General features: G+C 37.1%; 1 protein-coding gene across 8 annotated transcripts in view; it reads right to left on the bottom strand.

Moving 5' to 3' along the window:
* The window catches only part of SMCHD1 (structural maintenance of chromosomes flexible hinge domain containing 1), a 75,586-nt gene that overhangs the window by 15,647 nt on the left and 35,921 nt on the right, over nt 1-24,018 (bottom strand). For all 8 annotated transcript variants that reach the window (XM_044424475.1, XM_044424476.1, XM_044424477.1 and 5 more), the window contains 15 exons: nt 23,748-23,844; nt 20,541-20,613; nt 19,731-19,870; nt 18,620-18,754; nt 16,125-16,352; nt 14,031-14,179; nt 13,159-13,247; nt 11,058-11,176; nt 9,538-9,705; nt 8,356-8,481; nt 7,286-7,365; nt 6,352-6,509; nt 5,428-5,540; nt 3,778-3,839; nt 2,775-2,862 (listed from right to left, as the gene is read on the bottom strand). In XM_044424475.1, coding sequence (XP_044280410.1) covers nt 2,775-2,862; nt 3,778-3,839; nt 5,428-5,540; nt 6,352-6,509; nt 7,286-7,365; nt 8,356-8,481; nt 9,538-9,705; nt 11,058-11,176; nt 13,159-13,247; nt 14,031-14,179; nt 16,125-16,352; nt 18,620-18,754; nt 19,731-19,870; nt 20,541-20,613; nt 23,748-23,844 — 1,825 coding nt within the window. The remainder of the gene's footprint in view (nt 1-2,774; nt 2,863-3,777; nt 3,840-5,427; nt 5,541-6,351; nt 6,510-7,285; nt 7,366-8,355; nt 8,482-9,537; nt 9,706-11,057; nt 11,177-13,158; nt 13,248-14,030; nt 14,180-16,124; nt 16,353-18,619; nt 18,755-19,730; nt 19,871-20,540; nt 20,614-23,747; nt 23,845-24,018) is intronic.

Raw genomic sequence — 24,018 nt, 5'->3', positions numbered from 1 at the left:
GGAAAAGTATCAACAACACTGAAATTTGTCTTGACACATAATAAATATAACTAGATTTAACTGCAGAATATTAATTCAAACATATTCTTCCAACTACTTGCTAATAGTTGGGCTCATGTTGCAACCCTTCAGGAAATTTCTACACCAGTATCACTGGAGGCCCCGATCACACAAAAGTGAAAACTGTACTTCAACAACAAACCTGAAATGGGTTAAACTGACATTTCTGCCTTTTTAGTTTAATCTGTCTTTGGTTAAAGATGATATGGTTTTTTAATTGTTTCTGCTTTGGTTATGTCACTCAAACACAGGAGACTTATCTTTTTGTGGGAAGTGGGCAATGCACCACTTGACAAGAGTGGCAAAACCTCTTTGCTACTCATGCCCTTATCACCAAGCAAGCCACCATAGACAGCACTTTGAAGCAATCATTACTGGCTTCTTATTCTTTTTCAGAAAATATTTTGGGAGGCTCAGCTATGAGCAATAATTGTTGTTGCCGTTTTTTAAATGGTTCTTTGTTTTGGTCTTTCAGATATGAACAGGTCTGTGCTTACAGATGCCTGAAATGTGGAGTCTTGTTAAGAGTCTACAATCAAAGTGCAGCAAGTAAAATCTATGGGTATTGACCAAGCAAGCTTGCATATAGTTTACTTTCTGCACCCTTGACAGAAGTCAACTGGCAAGCTGTCAAGTGAAAATGGAGGCACTGAAGGTTTTTTGAACACCAGAGGAATGGTAGGTATATCTCCCCTTACCACTGTGAGCTTCTAGTTTTCAGTATTGCTCTAACAACTCCTGGTGCCCTCCACCATTTCCATACTTATCTAAGCCTCTAGATAATCCAGAAAGGGTAGCTTTCTTTCTAGTCCTGTGAACACTTACTTTTGAGGTGAAAAAGAAAAGCTTATTTAAAAAAAAAATCTACTTTTGAGCATTTTTGAGCTTTTTAAAAATAGGAAATACAAAGTTATGAAATCTGAACAGCCCACAGTAAACCTAGTAGACTGTTGGGCACATGATGGGTTGTTCCAGAACAACTTACATTATATAGCTTATTCACCAGAAGTTTGCTGTGTTGTGTGTATTCCAGTCTCTGGGTTGATTCTCCCTCAACAACCATGAGTTTGAGGTTTACATCTCATAATGAATAACTCAGATGTGGGGTGTTCCTGGATTGTACCAAGGAAAGTTTTGAGTGGATGTGAAGCAGTGCACTTACTTATCTATGGCCATGGGTTGTTACTGTGCACTAACTGAGTCACATTGGTTTTGTTGTTAAATCTTTTTCTTGCCTTGATTGTAACCCTGCCTTTTATATTCTGAGAAGATGCACAGAAATGCTTAAATATATAAAATTCTGGATTTGTGTTCTTACTTCAGGAGAAGGGATTTTTAAGGGCCACAGCAAGGAAGGATCAAATTGCCCTGATCTGAAGCGCTTAATAATCAGCTACATGTTGCTGAATTTCCATTTTTAAATGCAGAAGGCCAAGATACATTTTACATTGTGTATAGTTTGGTCCTCAAATACTAATTTTGCCTAGCCAGTTCACATATTCATAAACATGGAAGTTATATTTTAAAATGTAATTATGTAACAAATTTATACCCTGCTTTTGTACATACCTCAAGACGGTTAATAAAACTACAACTATAACAAAAACAGCAGAGAAAAACAAACAAACAGTAAGAATAACAGTATTAAGACAATAAATAATAACTATCCAAATTAATAGGAGCTCCAGATAGTACCAAAAAAATCCAACGCCATTAAAAGATCCAGAAGAGAGGATGGACTTTTATCTAATTCCTACAAAGATAGTAATGAAGGTACTGGAAATCTGCTTTATACTGAACCAGTCCATTCATCCATCTAACTTAGTATTCTCTAAAGTAGGAGCTGGCAACTTTTACCCCTAGAAAAGTTCTGGGACCACCCATCCACTGCTGCTAGAAGTGATTGTGGCCAGTGAAATCTCAGTGATTTTCCTGGGAAAGAGGATGCATGTGCCTTGTTTCACAGAGAAATAACTCTCTGAACAGCTCTCTAATACATTAAAAACCCATCTGACTAGCTGTTTGGTGGACTGCTGGGGACCCATCCTGGCAAAGAAATAGGATGTGCAAGGGGAAGCATCCCCGTGAACCCTGATTCTCAGTGGATATCTTTTTCCCTAGCAGAATTGTCCTATAAGCTGTTTGGTGGGTTGTGGAGAGCCCCATTCTGTTGGCAACTAGTTATGTCTGCCTTGTTTTCTGGCAGAATCTCTGGTTGATAGGAACATCAACAGAAGGAAAATGGCCATAGCAGGCTACATGTAGCCCATGTCCAACCCTTCTATACACTGGCAGGAACAGCATTATAGGATTTCAGACAGGAGTCTTATCCAGCAGTACCTTGAGCTGGCAAGAATTTAACTCAGGACATTTTGTTTCTAAATCTTGTGTTTCACTATTGAATGACATGATTCACTTCATGATTCCCTCCAGTACCTTCCTGACTAAACTCAGAAAGGTGGGGAACTGGAGAAGGGATTATGAAGAACTTAACTGAAGGGCAACTTTGTGTGAGAAAAGGCACTCTTTCAAAAGAACAAAAAATGTTTCCAAGTTTCTACTAGTGAACAGGCTTCATTTGAACAGCCTTCTCAAACATATCAACATAAATTAGCTTGTAACTGATTCAGAACTTATCAGAGAAGTGGTAAAAACAATATCTATAGCATACTATTTACACACATTCCTTTAGATATTTTATTTCAAAAGCAAACCTGGTCGCTGTTAAGAATATTTATTTTGTCAATGGCAAACGCAAACTGGATGGTGTACATGCCCACTTTCTCTGGAACCATTATATCCCTAAATTACAAATACTTAATTTTAGTAATAAATTAAAACTTATACAAATTATATTCTCTATTAAATGAGGAAGCATTGTATGAGTTGGGCCCAAATATATTCTCCTTCCAGCAGAAGGAGCTACTCTATCAGAAGAAGAGTATCTTTGTGTCAACCCAAAATTTCTTGCAAGTTACTTTCCCTTCATATCACTTATTCATATGATTAAAAGCAACAAATTTCATTTTAGTGTATGAAAGCTACAATGCTCCATCATATGCTTCAACAACATGTTTAGTTAAACATACCCAACCCCTTCAACTTAGCCTTCCATAAGTTATGTTTCAAATGCTTTATGAACTTGGTCACCTATAAATTAATTCCTAATTTATATTTTAATGTAACAGTCACAATGAATGACACACTAGCCTAGACAAAGGCACTCTGCTGATATTTTAGCAGTAGAAGGAATTCCTACACTGCTCTAGCACAAGTGACTACCAATTGTGTACCACCAATGGCTTTTCCTGGCTTGACGGATTTTGGAAACCTTGTTATGCAAGCAAATGCTACTGGCATTGCAATATACTTTGCTGATGCCCAGCACAGTGTAATTTATGCCAGCAATAGTGACACACTGGAAACCACTGCCCGAAATATCCTGGATTAGATATTTTGATTAGAACCACTTCAGAAAAGTTTTACTTATAATATTATTGCCTGATATTGAGTTTGTGGTCCGGCCTCCTTTAATTACCCCATACTATGTGCTTCTAAAAAGCAAAGTTAAAAACTCCAAGAACAATTTTAGCTCAGGAAAGCATTTGCATGGTCAGAAATAAAATTGTCTATTTACCCTACAAATTTATTTCTCTTCTAATAATAATGTATTAAAAACTGTGTTAGAATGATTATAATACAAAAGAATTTGTTTACCTGAAGTAAAAAAATCCCTCATCCTTGTCATCTTTTGTTTTGGTACAGCCAAATGTTGTAACCTGGGAGAAAACAAATAGAAAGGTAAACACTTTAAAATCACTTAATTAAATTTTATCACTTTGACATAAATAAAACCCAAACAACTTCTGCCAGTTTCTCTTTATATACTTAACTTTTATGCCACAATAAAAATAGTTTGCACCTTCACAGTATTAAGTACTTTCTATACAGCAAGCAGTAATGATGTCGCTTAAATCTATTTCAGTTTTAGGTTGTAACACAACAAAATGTGGAAAAGTTAGAGGTGGGCAACAACCTTTGCAAGGCACAGTATCAGCCTAAGCTGAAAGGCAGTCTGAGCCTATGGCTTAGTTTATACATACTGCAAACCCAGGATTTATTTAACTCATGTTTTAAACATGTTTTTTGCCTTACACAGCATTTGTCTGGCAGAAGACTGAATGCAATATTGTCTGTTTCTCAGTTCCCTATAGCATCTAACTCAGAAGTCCATCCAGAAGAATATAATTAATATTATCAAAAGCAGCTAAGAGTCTAAACAGAATCAAGGAGATCCTATCCCTTGTCTCTTTCTCAGTACACATCATCCCACCCAGCAACCAAGGCAGTTTCTGTTTCAAACAGAGTCTGAAGCTTGACTGAAATTGATCTAGAAAATCAATTTCATCCTAGAATGCTTTGAGTTGGCTGACAACCACCTACTTGAGCACTTTGCCCTAGAAAGACATGCTAGCACCCATTATAGTTGTTTACATTTTCTGGGTACAGATTAAACTTCTTCAGAAGCAATCTATTAATGGAATCTCCCAAAAAGAGGCTGAAAATGCCCCCACTCCCCCGGACACCTCAACGAAATATTTACAGCACTGTCACCAGCTAAATTTGTCCTTTCGAGAAGATATAAGCCAAGGAAGGCATACAGGTGGTTGGATGAACTTGGCAAAATATATATTCCACATTTTCATATTTCAAGAACTGGACATAACCCAATAAAATTGGAGCTCTGGATTCCTGCACCAATGGGACTCTAAGCCATGATAGATAATGGGCAACAGTATTATCAAAGAGTCTTGCAAAATTTCTCACAGTGTACTACTACTGAGGGCTCACATTTCTAAAACATCACATTTCTAAAACAGACTGTGGGTTTTACAACAGTTGTTTAAACCTCATATAATCTATGATCAGTGGGTTCATACGACATGATAACCGGTTGCATAAGCAAAATAATGTCCTGGAGTCTTGTTGTGAGTTACCAAAAAGTAAACTAATCGACAATGAGCTACCTGGATTATCAATATATCACAGAATGGCCAGAGCTTCCTGAGGAATAAAAGGGAAATTCACTTGAAATGTTTCAAATGAGTGGCTAAATTATGTTATAGTTGACAAGTGGAGGCATAACTGAAGGGTTTCAATATGTCATCAGCAATATAGACTGGCTAGCCCATGACAAAATGTTTTTTTCTTTTTGAATAATTGCAATGAAATAAAGAAGATCGGTAAATCCCTCATAGTACATTTAAATAACTGTCATGAAGCAGTACTTAAAGGGATACTATGTCGTAGTTAGGTGCAAACAATGTGGTTCTACTCACTCACATACTGATGTTTCTTCTTACTTACATTTTGTGGTAGGGTTCCAGTACTGTGTCCTTCCCACATTTTCATAGAAATTCTTCCTGAATTTATATTTTTAATAATGTTGTCATCTTCAGAACAAACACTAATCATGAAATCTGTGGGAAGAAAAGAAAAGATGAAGTTATGACAAATTTCATTATATTTTTCAAAATGAAAACTTTCTAAGTAAAGTATTACCTAGGCAGACATGCAAATCAGAAATTCTAAGGAAGTTGAAAGCACTTCCTAAAATGACTAATTATCACACCATAAGTTACTCTATTAGCAAATACTAGCTACTTCATATTGGAAGCAGCAATTTAATGCTCAGTTTAAAAGCTTCAGCAATCAGAACAGTCTGAAACATTTAATGACATCACGGCAGCACTAGGTCAATGGTTATGTATGACTTCTAGAGAGATATATGATACCCAGTACTAAGCCAATTTTATGTTTCTCAGCCTTTCAGTTGTGTTTTTGGGAACATTATAATGTTCACAAGATAAGAGAAATATAGAAGGCAACCCCTAGTATGTAGTATTTTCACTACAGGCAATCATCTTGGATATGGGGAAAATGCAGCCCACATAAAGATGCACCAGGATATTATCCTTTCTATGATAAAGAAAAATGCTGATGGATAACACTCAAAAGATGACATCCTATAAAGATGAGATATTTAGCAGCAGTGCCATGATTCCCAAGGGGAGGAGCTATTTTCCACACTATCTGCTTGAATACCCTTTACTCAAACAATCCTCTGCTAAGAGACAGGTTATTAGTCCACTAATACTAGATACCAAAGCATTCTCTTGAAAAATAAATTCAGAGTTATAGAGCATGATACTAACACTCCAACAATCCAATAGTTACATTTAGAAAAAGAAAAATAATTACTGCATCAAAATGTCACAAATAATGACTCACCAGGAAAAATGCTTCCAGCTGCAAAGGCAACATTCTTGTCATACTTGACATTCACATGTACAGGTTTCTCAGGGTCAGGGAGAACATTTAATGTGATTACTGGACTGTATAGTGTATTCTTGTTGTATGAGGCTTTAAACTGCAACCCATGTTCTCCCCTAAAACATATAATATGTAGTTAAACCTCAATATCTTCTAAAAACTTCTAGCTAAATGGGAATATAAATTTTTTCCTTTACACTGATATCATGGATGGGGAACCTCTTTCAGTCTACAGACTGATTTAATTTCACAGGACTTCTTAGAAGTTGCATTTCAGTGGCTGGTTGGAATAAAAGAAAAAGGGGAGAGGCCAAAAATACAAAGAACACCAGCATAATATAGCTTAACATTCTTATGAATCCTTAAACTTTGAGAGGAATTTCAGAATCTTTGCTACAGTTACTCATGCTCTGATAACCTCTCATCTGGGTAATTCCAATCTTTCAAACCCCTAGCTTTGCAAATTAGTCTGGTGGCTACCGAAGAGGGTCTTCTCTGTGGTGGAATGCACATTATGAAATTCCCTCCCTCATGATTGGGTGCTACCATTACTATATTTTAGGCACCATGCATATCCATCTTGTTCTCTTAGGGTTTCAATGGCATCTGATCACCTTTTAAATTTAGGATGACTACAGTGATAAATAGTGCCATGGATTTCCTAAGTTGGAGATGACTTAATGGCACATAACATAATAGGAAAACTTTTGGTTTTGTTTTTATATACTGTTTCCCCCCCTTCCCATTTCTGTTTATTTTTGTCATGCATGACTTTCCTGGCCTTCTTGCAGTATACAGGAAGAGCAAGATAAAAATTTCCAAAATAAGAGCACTGCTAAGAATTAAAAAAAACTGTACAACATATTCTTGAGCAATATTTTTACTTACTTACCTAGGAGCATGAATACAAACATCTCCAAAATTTGCTCTACCATTTTCATCTGTTTTCTGGAGTGGGTTCAAAGGTATAAGCTGCCAAGAAAATTGATTTTTTTTCACCTTAATGGCAAAGCATTAATACTGTTGACCAAGCATATATTCCATTTGAGTTTACCAAGCATTTCTGAGTTTACCAAGTATTTCCTTTCCTGCATACTGCATATACTCATAACTGGCAAGAGTGCAACATTAGCCTGTTGCCTATCCTGGAACTGGAAAACATTAAGGAATATATGAGCAATGAACCTACATGCTTCCAACAAATTTTCGTTCATTTCTTGAAGCCAGACTGGTGGTCACTCCACTTAAAAATGCCATATATTTACAAGAAAGCCATACATGAGTTTACGTTGGACCAACTGGTTGGACTTGGCTCTTACACTGTCAACCTCCTGCCCCTTCTTTATGCTGGAAAAACTTGCCAGGTAATTTGTATCTTCTCAGTTTGTAACAATTATATTTGATTCATAGTACTATATTGCTGGCCATACACTCGAAGTTGAATTCTAAGGGCTTCTCTACATAAGACATTTATTGGGCTTGTGTGATAGAAGTATGCAGGGCCTTTTCATGATGCAGTCTTCCTCCAGAGCCCCTCCCATGTGTCAGCTTCTTTACTTTTCTCTTTTTATAATGAGGAAGATCTGAGATTAAATTTTAAACAGCAGTGAAATAGCAGAAAGATGACCCAAATCTGCTATAGTGCAGCTATATAACAGCACTACGTTGTGGTTGTTTAATGGCATATGCAGAAAAGCAAAGCAATGCAAGCCCTTGAAAAAAAACCATGTAAAGAACAACATTTTTCTCAAGAGACAAAAAAGGAAGATGTCTCAGCAAAGCACTGGAGTAAACCCTTCATGCTCAGAAGATCTAATCCATAAAATGATTTATTCTGATGATTGTCAGGATGCTGTTTGTCAAACATATTTTGATTTTTAAGTATCTTGTGAAATCATGTATGCTAGTTTCCAAAGTGTTTTAAAAAGTGAACTGTAACGAGAAGTAATAAATTCAAATTACCTTTACATTGCTAGGCTTTGAAAGGGTGATTTTGACATTAGGTTCAGAAGATGGGTTATTCCATTGATCACAGAGTTGGACTAGAAGGGGTTTCTGTAGTTCTTTGCCATTAATCACTGACACGGGCTAGAAATAGAAAAGTATTAGTATTAAAGTTATACATTGCATACTAGAAATTTGGGGTGAGCAAAATAATGCCCAGGAGGTTCCCTGCCCCTCCTGATGTTGTTTTATTAAATAAACTCTCAACAGCTAGGAAAGTGACATGCTGCAAAGAGATAGGCTGGCCTTCAGAACTATCTTTCTTTCCAAGAATCTAACTTGACCTTACTTGGGTAGCCAGAAAAAGGAAGAAAATAAGCTGGGAGAGTTAGGGAGCATCTTAGGGTTAGAAGAAATTATCAGGCATCTTTTTCTTATGCTGTGAGTCTATTTCTTTTTGTTTTGATATTACGTGAATTTTGCCATGTACATGTTTGCCATGTACATGCCTGGCTTTTTTGGTGGAGTGTTTTTGTCTAGTCCTTCTGTATGGTTGTGCGGGTTTCTTGGAGCAGCACTAGGTTACCTTCTGTGTTTTGTGGCAGCAAATATTTAGGTTCAGACCCTCTCTCTGCCTTGTTCTTAGTTGCCAGATCACTTGCTTCCACTTCGTTTCAGCTTGCCTTCCATGAAATGAATGTTGACAGAGAAACTGGTAAATTCAAAGGGTTCATTTTGTGTTTTGGAGCTAAGAGTCTGCCTCTGCCTTGTATTCAGGTTCTTAGGCAGCTGTTTTTAGCCTCACTGATTTTTATTCCTAAAAACGGGTGTTTTCCAACTGCCCAAGTCTCTCTATGGCAGCCAATTCTTAAAAATATTCTCGGGAGTCATTGAGTCCTCTTGAAAGACCAGAAGTGTACAAAAAGGTTAGAGACCTCTGTTGACAGGTTATTTTATTTTGTTGCCTTATGAAGAAGTAGTTATGAGGAAACAGTCTGCAAATTTCCTGATCCCAATTATGTCCATACAAGTATTATGTGACAATATTACCTTTAATGTTAGAGACCATGTCAATGTTTAAAAGTATATAATCCCAGCCAAACTTAAGAACTTAAATTTTCCCTTTTCATATTTCATAGAGTTACAGAAACAACTCTCAACCTGGCACTCTTTGATTAGTAGCATATGAAACTAACTTACTTTCTCTAACTCAGCCCAATCCACAAGTACCAATTTAGCTGGAAGTCCTGCAATCAAATGTAATCTCAAGAACTGAGAAAATTCACGCCAAGCAAAGCACAATTCCTTGATTCCAGGTGGACCTGTTTTAAACTTGATGCCGTTGACCCAAATGCTTTGTGTATCTTCCTATAAAGAAACACATAATAATGCAAAGAAAGAAAAAGATGAAGCATTTATTCGATGGTAAATGCATGAAAAGAATATTCATGAATCATGCATTTATCTTGAATGCAGTATTTGACTTACTGTACACATACAACTATGTGTGTTCACCATGCGGAATAAGCTAAGATCTAAACATCTGTACATTTTCATAAGAACTTTGGCTGGACATGCCCATAAATATAAATATAAATAAATAGTATAATCAATTTTATATAAATTTCAATTAAAATGCTTAGTTCTATTCCTTTTAACAAATCTAAGAAACCATAGTATTCCAAGAAAGATTTGAGAAATATATCTTTCACTTTCTTCTGGACAGTGATGTCTGCATCTTATTCTTGCAAATAAAGAATTTGCTTTTTACCTAGCTGTGATGCTGCTAACTCATTTCCTACAGCTTACTTCTCTGCAACTAAGCACACCCAGACTGGGAGGACAGGGAGCTCACTCTGCGGATGCCATCTGCAAATTCGACCATGCTTTCTGCAAAAGGATGACTTTTCTGAAAGATTTAGTATGCCCCCACTAGGAGCCAGAGGAAAAGTATGAATTTCAAATTGACAAAACCTTCTTTCATGTATTACTTTTATGAAAGCCTGTTAGAAGTGGCTACGTGACTTTTCATGGAGATTCCACAGCATCTGGAACTGTGGTTGATGAAAAGTGGTGATCAAAGACAACAACTGGCACAATTTAGCGACTATGACCATTAGAAGGGGGTATGTGGGGAAAAGGGGCAACAACAGTGGATGAGGGAGGCGGGATACAGTGGAGGTGACAGCTGGAGGCTGAAAAAAAGGAAGGATGCATGACAACAGCAAATGATCCACTGGCATAAGGAGCTGCACAACTTTCAATGAATGAATAAACCTTTAGCATTTCACAAAATACCAAGCATTACATGTAGTTAGTTGAAAAAGTATGATCCTAGGTTTTTAATCAAAGGTTGTAAAAAACTTTATAACATTTTATATTTGAAAGGAGGTCCAGATGACTTGACTTGACTTATAAACTTTATATTACCCATAAGGTGACTGGTTTCTGGGAAAGACATGCTTCTATTTAATTAATTTCTATACCATACAACAGCTGAAGCTCTCTGGGCAGTTCACAAAATAATTTGTCACAAAAGCAAATGTGATGGAAGATTAAGTTTTTAAAGAATGCCTATGTGTTTGAAAGTATTTAAGGCATTCCCTCTACCTCTGAATACATTATTCATGCTTTTATTAATGTTAATAAACCACCTAAAGGATAAAAGTACAAGTTTCTTCTTTATAGCTGGAGACATTACAAGAGATATTAGGAAATACCTGCCAAAGAATCTTCAAGTCTGACTTATCCAGGCCATTCCCAGAAATTCCCAATGAATTCACACAAGATGGTATAAGGTTCTGAATATGATTTCCATGCTGATCTGTAATAATTACCTCTTTAAAAAGATCAGAAATTATGAGAACATTGTGAAATGCATACTGTACTTGCTGAACAGAATAATATCTACAATGTTGAACAGATAATCTGATCATAAACTAAAAGCACTACATAGAATTTTAAATGGCGAGCCTGACATCATGCTTATACCTCTCATGTGCAATTAATTAGACGTCTACTCAAAATCAAGTCTCACTGAATTCAATGGATATTACTTTCAAGTAAGTAGGCAGATGACTACTTAATTATCAAAAGATGCTTACCCAATAGTAACAAAATTACCTTTATTTTAAGAAGACTAGAATCAAAACAAACAGGATCAGTAAGGAAAACATAACAAGAGTGATATATACCAGAATGTGTGACAGCACAGCCTTCTAAATATCCAATAGAAAAAGGACAAGGTATTACCAGTGATCAAAACAGCCTCTCTTCGGAAGCAAAAAGGCTTGTGCATATGGAACTGCTAACTCTTCCTTTCACATGGTACTCTACTCCTTTGCTTTATGCTTTGAACTCTGTAAATGTGTTCAGATAACATGCTTGCAGGAGCCAAACTGCATCAGTAACCCTGTTGTCATGTTTACAAACTCAGCAAGTGTGGGTTTCAAGAGGGTTCTCCCTGAAATAGACTGTGGGTTATGAGGGCTATTTAAGCCTTGTATAATGCACACTTGCCAAGTTTACAAGTGGAGTTTGCATATTAAAAATCGTGCCCATAAATCCCCAGCAGCCTCATCATGAGTTAAGATAACCCACTGTGGGTTGTTTGTTCTGCAAAGAGCCCCTGTGTGTGTGGAGGTAGCTATGCTGATCTTAGTAAACAATAAAAGAGAAAGGCTGTAATTCTATGCACATTTGGTTGGAAGCAAATTTTAGGGAACAAACTGGGACTCATTTATATAAACATGCACAGAAAAGGACTACACATCTTTGAGTGAGTTGTTATAGATATAAAAATACACTTAAGTGTCTAGGCACTGTAATTTCCTATATCGGTGCTGAACAACATGACTTAAAGTTCTAAACCAGTACATTATCTACTTGCAAACGTAACAAGCACTGCTGTGAAACAGTGAAGCTGTAGAAGCAACAGCAAGTAATGCCTTTTACACAAAGAAACTCATCCACTGATTGCATAGTACTTGGTGCAATGACATATATGTTTAGGGATGACTTTAAAAATGCAGCTGCCATCTGGATATACAATCCTGTTGTCTTTCCATACTCACCAAATTCTCAGTGAGTTTTGTCAATGCACACACTGTCATATTTAGGTCAGTGTTGTCATAACTACACCTTGCTTAGACATTAATTATATAGAACTGGATTTTCCCTTTCACCCTTTTGTTCTTTGGCAAAAGCGCTTTATTCTCCAATGTACATCCAAAAGCAAACAAAGAATCTCTGAGCATGTACAGAGAGGTTTGTTGAGCCCACACTAGAAACACCTATGAAAACCCTCCTTCTGAGTACCCCTGGGTCCCACCCCTCTGGAGGGCCCCTCTGGAGATAGGTCAGCTTCTTAGCTGTATATTGCCCCTTTAGGTGGCTAGCCCTTTCTCCTGACACCATGTCATGGAGCCAGCAATAGTACCAGACTCATCTGGCTCCTGTTTCACACCCCTGCCTGGCAGTTGCAGACTGTGGCTATTCTCAGGATGTGCCTAGGCTCCTGGAGAGTGTGGCCTTGAGATAAGGCCTTCTATCTCAAAATCTGGAGGTCCCATTTCCCAAGGCTCCTCTCCAGCCCATTCTGAATAATCTGAGTTTCCCTGGCCTTGAAACACACACCCAGAACAATTGCCTCTTTCATTCCCAACACTGATGAACTGGGAAAGACAACAGGATTGCTACCTTTCTAAGCACAGAGTACTGCATTAGTTTGCTACAAAGAACTTTGTATGTCAGGACAGCTACATATAATTGTTGGAATGTGCTGCTATTTTTTTTTAGATGTTAAGAATTACTAGTACTTACCAATGTCACTTTGTAATTTTTCACCCATATGTAACACATTGGATCCTTTTATTTGGCATTTAATACTTTTTGGCTCATCAGCAAGTGGTCTAAAACAAACAGTAACTACTTAATAGTGATTCACTTGAGCACACACCTCATTTAAAGATACACTTTCTTAAGATGGCAAACAGTTCTCTGTCCTTCATCAGCGCTGAACAAGGTGAACCTAACTGGGTTTTTAGTTATTTGCATATATGCTTTGCAGCCAATTATTTGTTCATCCACGTCTTGAATACAGGTAACTACACATGTAAATCAAATTCTTCTTTAGCATATATGGAATTCAAGCAACACTGATAGAGAAGGTGAAACACAAAGACTTCTTTTTATAGTTCATAAAGGTCTAACAGTTATTCCATGTGTCACCAGTAGATTATTCTATATGTCTCCTGGACTACACCTTGACACTGACTTGTTTCAAAACTGGCCATTTTGTATATTGTACACCTTTATACTGACTACATTTTTATGCCATGCTAAATGATAGCTTTGCAGGATGTAAACAGGCAGGAACAAGCCGCAGTGAGCCTTGGCCTTTTATGTTTTCCCCTTCTGTACAGTGAAGCACAGGCAACAGGGGGAGGACAGCATGGTAGCATGAAGCTTGCTGCAGCTAATCCCTTCACCTTCATGTCTGCAAAACTATGGTTTAGTGTGACTCAGTGCAGTCATTATGTTTTTACAGTGCACCTACTTTAAAGCTTTTAATCTGTAATATATAGCTAAATACGTATTGTTACTAACAACAATAATTGTGCTTCCAATAACCAACAGAAAAGGTCACAGAGCAAACTTCATAATGGAAGCTTGGTTAAAGAAAAAGTACAAACCTGACTGTAAATGCACTTTCCAAAGATACTTGATCATCATGGAATGTAACTAGACAATAGCGTACATCTTTTACAGATGTTGGTACTTTCACATCAGGTAATAATCCTTTAACCAACTCATCTCTGTTAATCTTTGGGGTCCAATTCACCTAAACCACAAAACTATTTTAATAATATGGCAGAGATAATTAAAATCATTTCCCTAAACAAACCAACCCTCAATGACTTTTTTTTGGACTCTTTAAATAAAGAAATTTAAAGATTGCTTTCAAAGTGCTTCCAGTTTAACACAAAAGCATTTTATTGGTATCAAAATTCAAGAGTACAGTAAATGTAAAAAATGTAAAAAAAATGTTTTAATCAGTTTTCATAGCAGAAGATGCAGAGCAGATACCTGTATTCTGGAAAGGAGTCTGAGGAATTAGGGAAGATACTGTAGTAGTGACAACAGATGAAATTCCCAACCTTATTGACAAACTTAAAGTCAGCAAGTTACCTAGTCCAGATGGTATGCATCCTAGAGATCTCAAAGAACTCAAAGATGACATTGCTGATGTTCTTACCAAAATATCACGGTTAGGATGCATGTAAATATCTTAGCCTAAAATTAGCCCTTGTACCAGAGGATTGAAGAATGGCCAATGTAACACCAATTTTTTTAAAAGGGATGCAGGGGATCCAGGAAATTACAGACCAGTTAGTTTTAAGTTCTGTTCTGGGTAAACTGCTTCAAACCATTATTAAATATTGAATCAGAAAGTGCACAGAACAAGCCCTGCTGAAAAAAAAAAAAATCAGCATGGCTTCCACAAAGCGAAATCTTGTCTCACCAACCTATTAGAGTTCTTTGAGATTATCCATAAGCATACAGACAGGGATGATCGAGCACATACTGCTAACTTGAACTTTCAAAAGTTTTTTTGAGAAACTTCCTCACGAAAAGCTCCTGAGCAAACTAAGCAGTCATGGCATAAAAGGGGGTGGGATCCTCTTATGGATCATCAACTGGTTAAAGAATAGATGATGAAGAATGGGAATAAACGGCAATTTCTTCCAATGGAAAGATGTAACAAATGGAGTCCCACAGGGTTTTGTATTGGGACCAATGTACTTATCCATAAATGATCTGGAATTAGGAGTGGGCAGTGAACTGGCCAAATTTGCTGATGACACCAAACTTTTTAGAGTGGTTAAAACTGAAAGGGATCGTGAGGAGCTGCAAAAGGATATTTCCAAGCTGGGAGAATGGGTATCAAAACAGTAAATGCAGTTCAATATAAATAAGTGTAGAGTAATGCGTGTTGGGGCAAAAAAAGCCCAATTTTCACTATTTGGCTGATGGGGTCTGAACTAGCAGTGACTGAGCAAGAAAGGGAGTGGTGGACAGCTTGACGAAAATGTTGGCCCAGTGCTCAGCTGCTGTGAAGGCAAACTCCATGCTAGGCAGAATTAGGAACAGAATAGAAAACAGAACTGTCAAAATGTTATTTCCTTTATACAAATTTTTGGTGCGACCACACTTAAAACATTGTGTTCCATACTTCGGACCAGCTTACCTGAAAAAGGACATTACTGGGTTTGAAAAAGTACAGACGTAGGCAAAAATGACTGGGGGGCTGGAGCAGCTCCCCTATGAGGAGTGGCTGAAATCACTGAGAATGTTCATGATGGACATATTTAAAATAATGAATGTTGAGAAGAACATAACACTCAAATCTGGGGTCATTCCATGAAGCTCATTGGTAGGAGGTTTAAGACAGTACTTCTTCACAGTTTTAAACTATAGAATTTGCTGCCAGAAGAAGTGTGCTGTCCACCCATCTGGACTGTTTTAAAAAGGGACTGGACACATTCATGAGGGAGGTGGCTATCAGCAACTACATCCTTGAGAGCTGACATGTCTGCACACATCAGTTTCTGAGGTGTGTGGGCAAGAGGAGGTCTTGGACACATCCTGTTTGAGGGATCCTGCGGGCAGCTGGTTTGCCACTGTGTGACCAAAGAGTTACGACTTTTGGTCTGATCCAGCATGGCTTTTATTATGAGCTTATGTTCATTTCTGAATCTAAGTTTGAATTTCCTTTAAATACCCACCTTAATTTTTTCAGCCAGAGCTGCAGTTATTATAATCTCTCTTTCTCCCTCATCATACATTTGGAAGATGAGATTTTGCATCACATCACCTGCAATCCAGTTAATTTCATCTTGGTGCTTTATCTGAATAGCTTTTTCTCCTCCGACACTAAAAATCTGTAGTTTTGCAACGCGACTACTGGGAAGCAATTTAATTGTCTTCTCCAGTGCTGGAACAGTTTTACAACTCTAATTGTGAAAAACAAGGGAAAGAACAAAAATAAACATTTCCTGTTATTACTTCTGCACAAATCTATTTACACCAATGTATTGCAAATCAAGTCTGATTGGGTAACCATGGCTTTATATTCATTACAAGTGGCTTTTTATTGACTGAAAAATCATGTACCAGAACCATGAAAGAGACTACAATTTCAATCAGACAACTGGGTACTCCTCTGCTTGGCAGTTTTCCATGTAAAACCTTTCAGATACTAAAAATGAAATATCATGGGTTTTTTTTAGTAAAACATAAAATGTGTGATATTGAAAACTCTTTTTAGAAAAACAGGAAGTCATATTTATAAAGGGGAACAGGACCATCAAATTCCAGATGTTATAAAGTTGAGGAATCTGTGGGAAGAACCATGTACTAGAAGCAAAAGAAGTAATTGTGTGTGCATGGGTGTTATGTGTTTGCTTTGCTGCCTCCATTAGTCAAGCTAAAACAGCCAAAACTAGGAATGTGTCCCTTGAATACTTGAACTCAACAGACTTTAAACATATTTCTGACTTGAGGACTAAAAGCAGACCAAGTTGGGTTTGTTCTGAAATTTAGCATCTGTAAAATTTCAAGAAATATTTGTGCAGATCTGGAACTGAAAACTCTGCTGCTCTAGTGCAATTTATGCCAACCAGGACTGACTTTGTTAGAGTCAAGTTGTTGTTGTAGCATTTAATGTGAGAAGCATTCTTCTCTCACTGTGAAGGCACATACTCCAACTTGGCTATTTGACTTTTCTGAAGGATAATTTCAGATTTGTGCAAAATTCAGGCCTCCACTTTGCAGTCTGCATCAACTTGCACAACTTGAGTAGAAGCATGAATTTTGCACAAATTTCTCCAGCTTAAAAAAAAAATCATGCAAATTCCAGCCCAGCTGTTCAGTGGCTCAGTTCACATTAGATGAAGTCAGCACCAGCATAGGATTGATAGACCAGGATCTGCAGGGTCAAGTTCAGTAAATCAGAATTATATAGTTTTCAGGAGCAAACGGATTATACAGTGGGATGTAAAACTGTGCAAAAGTACTAGAAGGACAAGGAACTCAGTAAGCCATTCCTAAAATATTAATACTTTAGGAAATATCAGTCACGCCTTCTCTGATAATAATAATTTTTGTTATTAAGCCTTTTCCCAAATAACAAAAATGCAGTTTTTTCAAGATTCCTAGCAACTTCTAGTTTTTCTATTACATTTGTCACAGTTTGCAATGTTCATAATTAGGGATGCACAAGGAATCCATTTTGCACGGAAAATCCATCGGATTCCCTGGTTTCAGCATCCTGGATTCTGTTCCACTTTGTAGCAGCCCAAAGTTCCTGGCAAGTTTGCCCAGTGTTTGTGAAGCACTTGTCAGGAATCGAGCCCAATGCACTGCATAAGCAGTACTATGCTTCCCCACCTGCCACTGCTGTTGACAGCAGCAAGTGGGGGAAAAGGTTGGAATGGTGGCTGGGAAGCCTGCTCAGTTTCCCTTCCCTTCACATCCTTCAGTCACTCTTGATGGGAAAGGTTGCCAGTCACACAATCAGGGGTCTGCGAGTGTTTGCTGATTTCCTCTTGGTTTGGTTCACTTTGCAGGATCAGGCTGAGCACAAGAAGAAGTCCTAGGAGTCAGGGGGGATGGATTCTGAAGGGGGCCATCTCAAACCAATTCATAACAACGTATAGTGGTCTAGATGCCAAAATTCATTCATATATATGTCTAGTAAGAAGGGCAGTGAATCTACTATCAGTGGATAATTATATAGTAACAGATCCTATTTGATCCAGTTATACTGTGAGGCTCTTAAGTCGTATTTACATGAAACTTATCTGTTCGTATCTCCAATTATGAAAGGTGGGGCTAGCATTACACTTGTAAAGATGTGCTTCTAAGGAACATGTAAGACACATATTTCATATTAATTTCAAGGACTGAGACTGAGAGTCCTTTGTAACATTGATCCATTGATCCATCTCTTAACTAGAGTAAGACATTAGAAATAGGACTATGGGATCATATTTCCTTCTTTTCCTGTCTGTCCGCTCTCAGAATGCATCCTGTCTTCACCTTTAACTGGAATTATGTGGTTAAGTCTAAGCATTATTCCTTAACTAGGACTATATATTTAAAAACTCCTATGTTTAACTAAAAATACTGCTTCCCTTCTAGCAAACAGCACATTCCGGTGTCCTGGACTAGGGAATGACAACAACAAGCAGAGAGAACAATAAATATGCATTTTACTTACAGGTATTTCAATCCTTGCTGTAAGTGTCTGATCTTTCTTTATATTCTGAACATGCAGAACTGGTCCAGTTAAGATATTTGATCCAGCATTACTGCAATCCACAGCATACACAGGAAGGTCTGTAGCTCCTGAAAACTAATACAATGAAGCACAATAGCATTTTACACCAAGTCTATTTCAGTCAGGACTTTCATATCAAGAGGTGACATAAAGACAGAGGAAGAGATAAGGCTAAGAAGAATATAAAAATTATCAACTTGTATAGCTTCTTTTTACAGAAAAACAGTAGAATAAAACTGTCATTAAAAAAGAGTTTAATTCATGTAAATAACATCATTCTAAATCAGAACTATCCAAGTCTATATTATCTTTTATTTTAATGTTTTGGAATAAATTTCCAGAAAATTAAATTTGTGGTATTAAGGTAAATTAAATAAGTTAAGGTAAAGTTATTAATTAGGTAAAAACAAAGATATGCACAAGGATTTAAACATACAACATCAATAATATAAATCAATTATACAATACCTTGTAAAAGTATTTTGAACAGTTGGTTGTGGTTCAAAACAATTTTAATATTAACCTAATATAACTAAAACCTTTGATAAATAGATTTAAGTTTGTTCAGTAAATTTAAGAATCTGCCAAATTTTTTGAAGTGAAGCGATCACTAATACCTTTCTCACAGCTAGAGCAATCTGCAACTGAGAGCTTGTAATATAACTGTATTAAAATGAGTTGACTGTCTTATACAGAGCTACTTCAGTGAAGGCAGCCAGGCAATAAAGATATTCACTTATTTGCATTAGTGAAGACTTACGAAGAATTAAGATATCTGATTTGCCCCATTCCCTTCTCTCTCACAATCTATGCTGTCAAAGATAAATAAAACAATTTAAAAAGGAATAGTGCTTGGTGGTTAGGTATTATGAGCCACAGTCACCTTAATATATATTACCTCTTGGCGGAAAGGGTTACTATTTTCTAGGATAAATTCAAAAGCAGCAGAATATTCTATACTGTAACTTTCAATAACATAAGAATGACATAACATGTACAATCATACTGAAGCTGTATTTTTAAAGAAGAATAAGAAAAATGCTTGAATTACCTTGCAGTGAACAATTAGTTTTGGTTGTGTTGTTATGTTCCCTACTTCATCCAGCACTTCAACATGAAAAGGGAGTGATGTTCCATTCTCAATTTTCAAGATATCAGAATCTGGTTTAACATTTAGTTTCTGAGGTGGGCCTGTTGAATTTACAAACTGGAGTTTAGTCCAGTTAATGTGGTCATTTCTGTTTTGTAAATGCTACAATATTAAAACACAAAATAGCAGGAAAATCTTTGAAAAGGCCAATGGATATAATATTTTAAATGGCTATAAGATAAACTGTAAAGAGATTTTCCATGTCTTTACCTTAGAAACTAAATATACCAGCATTCGGCGAATGGGGCGGCATAAAAATGTTTTAATTAATAAATAAATAAATAAAAATAAAATTGCATGGAAAGTAACTTCAATGGGTAATAACTTTAATAGTATCAACACACTGTTTTGTTCTCAAGGTCTACAAACGGCAAACAAATAACAGAATTATTTAGCCAGAAAAACAATACCTTGTTTATTTCTTCCCCGAAGACAAATCAACTTAAGGATGCAATCCTATGCATGTTTACAAAGAACAAAGTTCTACAGCTCTTAGCATTTCTAAGTCAGTATGAGCATTTAATTGTTTAAGAAATAAATAAGAATGGTCTGAGCTAAAAACTATTCGTATAAAAGTTTTAATTAAAAAAAAACACATTGTATTATATTGTGGCTGGAAAATACACATTTATTTCTGTCATATAAAATTCAGACTGTTTGAATGCTCTTTTCAACAAGTATTTCCAAACAGCTTTCAAATATTTCACTTACCTGGAAGAAGTTTAAATTTCAAAGTCTGGGATTCTTCTTGCAGACCAGGAAGAATGATCTTCATATTAAAGTTCTATTGAACAGAACAATTTTAGAGATTAATTTTAAATTTAAAGGATTTACTTTAAAGTATATATTTCTACTTACATTGCAAGTGTTTGAACTTGTCTCCTAGCTCTTTTTATAGCATACATATAAAAATCCCATTATAGGCAAGTGATACTAGAAGGACTATTGCAATCCAAAAATCCTACTGAACTGAGTAGTTACACACCTGACACTAAAATGCTGAATCTATCATTATTATGTAACAGTGTGAGTATCCCACACAGTGTTGTGCCTGTCATTTCACAGACACATAGAAACAGAGAGAGTCAGAAGGGGTCTCCGGACCATCTAGTCTGACCCCCTGGCTCCAGCCAGCTCTGCTCACGACATGCCCATTTCCATTCTACAAAGTGAGACGTACAGATTTAATGCTTATAGGAGACACTGAAAAGCTGCTAACCTGTAACTATGGTTCTGTGCATTCAACACATATGGACTCTAAGCATGTGCACAGGCTCATTTGGGAAACTTTCACAGCTAAGAAGTCTGCACAACCAAAGGAGCAATCTGCTGTTTCATGTACATCCAAGTGAAAATGGCAAATGATCAATGGCTCAGGTCAGGTTGCTGCACGACAAACGTCCTATAGGAAAATCCTTCTTATAAAGGCGACAGAGGCCACAAATCCTTTTCTAGAATGTGTTCTCAGATGGCCTAAAGGAGTAGACCTGTCTGCTCATAAGGTCTGAGCAATCCAAGAAGCCAGTCTTTGAAATGAAACAGAAAGGCCTTTTTTCAACCCCCATAACAAAGAAATAAACAAGGTAATTGACAACATGATTCAAATCTGGAACAGAAGAATGCTAATGTCCTTTTAATATTTAAGCTACAAAGAGCTCTCTTTACATCCAAGATTGGTGAAGGAAAGAAAGAAGGGAGCACTATGAAATGCAAAAAACCATCTTGGGTAAAAAGACACCACAGAGCATAGAACAAACTTCTCACTGTGGAAAGCCATGTAGGGAAGATTGACGTAGAAAGCCCTATATTATTAGCTCTTCAAGCCAAGGTGATTGGTATCAAGAAAGCCACTTTCCAAGAAAACAAGGGAAGTGGACATTGCTTCAAATAGATTTCTCGTGAGGATCTGGAGAACAAAATAAAGGCTCTGTCGCACTACTGCAGCCTGTACTGAAGCAGCCACATTACTGACTCCACAAAAGAATTGACAAAACAGGAGATGAGAAAAAACTGAAGAATCATCTATAGCAGACCTGGGCATTGTACGGCCCACGGGCCACATCCGGCCCGATGGCTGACCCTGACTGGCCCGCATGAGGTCACTGGCAAATTAAATGCAAATATATATTGTCATAATATAGATGCTTACTATGTTAAGTGCTGGGAGATTACATATGTTGTAAATTTGCGCTATATAAGTAAAATTGAATTGAATTTATTGCTTTTCATGTAATGTTAATGTTTTCGTGAATATTCATTAAATAGTGTTGTTCTGTGCTCCACATTTTCATTGTATCATTGTAATGTTTCATTTACTGTTTTTATAAAGATATATATTAAGCAGAGCTGTAAGTGTATTGGTCCAGCCCTTAACAACTGTCAAAGTTCCTCATGTGGCCCCATAGGAAAATTAATTGCCCACCCCTGATCTATAGGCTGATGGTAGGCTGAGATAGCAAGAGATAAATGCAGAAGGGTGATTTTAAAAAACATTTATTGAATAAAGAAAAAAATAAAACAAAGAAAATAATCAACTGAGCAACCGGTGGCAGAGGGCACCATCATGCTCAGGGAGTATGAAGTTCTTGAATAAATTCCACTTCCTTGCATAGGATAGCATCACTCAAGCCCTAGCAACAGTGATGAATTCCTGTAGTACCAGCCAGAAGGCAAATTGTCCAATTTCAGGCAGATTCACCAAGCCATAAACTTAAGCATGGCCAGAGTCGGATGCTGAATGTGACAAAAACAAGTGTACTTGAAGCAGAAGACACAGAAAAGCGCCATGGTGCGCCATGGTGTGCCCCTAGTTGTCTTGACCACCATGATTATATTAGAATCCCACTGGTACTGTCTGACCAGAGTTTCTCTACAACCTTTGTCAGAAGGGAAATAATGCAAAACTGTAGAACAACATCTTGTATACCTGGTACCAAACTGGATATACTGAGCACTGATGTATATGGTAGCTCTTGGTCCCACAGAGCTCAGGTCCTGAATCTTGCCTTTTGAAGCTAATGATGCTCCTTGAATCAGAGTCCAAGAACAGAAGTAGAGGCTTCCTTTTCCTTCCTGTGGAAGCCAAAATCCTTAGAATTGCCTGCCTTTTTTGCCAGCTTTTCATCCAGCTTGAGAATGCAAGGAAACAAGCTTGCACCAAGGCTGGAGTCATAGGTGGAGGTACAGTGAACTTGAGTTCAGCACTGCTTTGCAGAAATGCAGAAAAATGTCTATTAGACATGGTCAATTTTGGACCTTCCACCATTTCCAAGGCATATTTCAAGAGAATAGCCATTTAATCTGCTGTGATGTGCCTGTTTTGCAATCACCTGAAAATGTGGAGAGGTATTCACTAAGTGTTATTCACCAAGACAAATCAGGCACAAAGTATGGTCATCAGCTGATGAGAAATTAGTCCTACAGCAGGCACATTTCTGCAAAGGTGCCTTTAAGGTTGTACAGCCTAAAGGAGTCACCAAAAATTTCCCAAATGAGGGTCTGTGCCATAAGTGTGATACACAGGGATCATAAAGAAGAAACACTCATTTTTGGAATGGGGCAAGGGAGCTCTGCTGACTTGACACAATCCAGAAATAAGAATTTCTGCTCATTTTGGAGATTCTTCTAAGAAGCATGAAATCTGCATTGCTGAAGCACAATAGAATTAGCAGGAGAGGCTGCTTACACATTGGACCATTTGGATACTGGATACTGCCCAATAAGACTGCAATCCTAACATATTAACCATAAGGAAGTCCCATTCAGCTCAGTGAGGCTTACTTCTGAGTAGATGTGAACAGGCCTGCACTGCAAGTCTTGTTACAACCATTATACATCAAGGCTGTATAGAAATATGCATTTATTATATAAATAGAATAATTATTATATAAATGCCATACTGGAAGGCATTTGACTTACCTTGCCCTGGTAACTGTTCACCAGGCCTTTAGCAGTTATGCCCTTAATTGCACACTTTGGTCCTCTATCTAGTTCTTCATATTGTAATGTTAAACCACTACAAAATTAAAATTAAAATCAATTTAAGAACTGCTCACTTGTGAACTACAATTTAAGCCTTTATGAAGCATTTTGTGTTAAGGGTTTTACAGGACTTTAAAATTTACACCTTAGATGAAAAACCAGACTTATTCATGATGGCCCTTTCTGTCATCCTGATACTAACTTCCTG

This window comes from Varanus komodoensis, unplaced genomic scaffold (assembly GCF_004798865.1).
Source record: "Varanus komodoensis strain SLA01 unplaced genomic scaffold, ASM479886v1 scaffold14_1, whole genome shotgun sequence".
Taxonomy (NCBI): Eukaryota; Metazoa; Chordata; class Lepidosauria; order Squamata; family Varanidae; genus Varanus; species Varanus komodoensis.
This window is presented reverse-complemented; position numbering and strand designations above follow the sequence as displayed.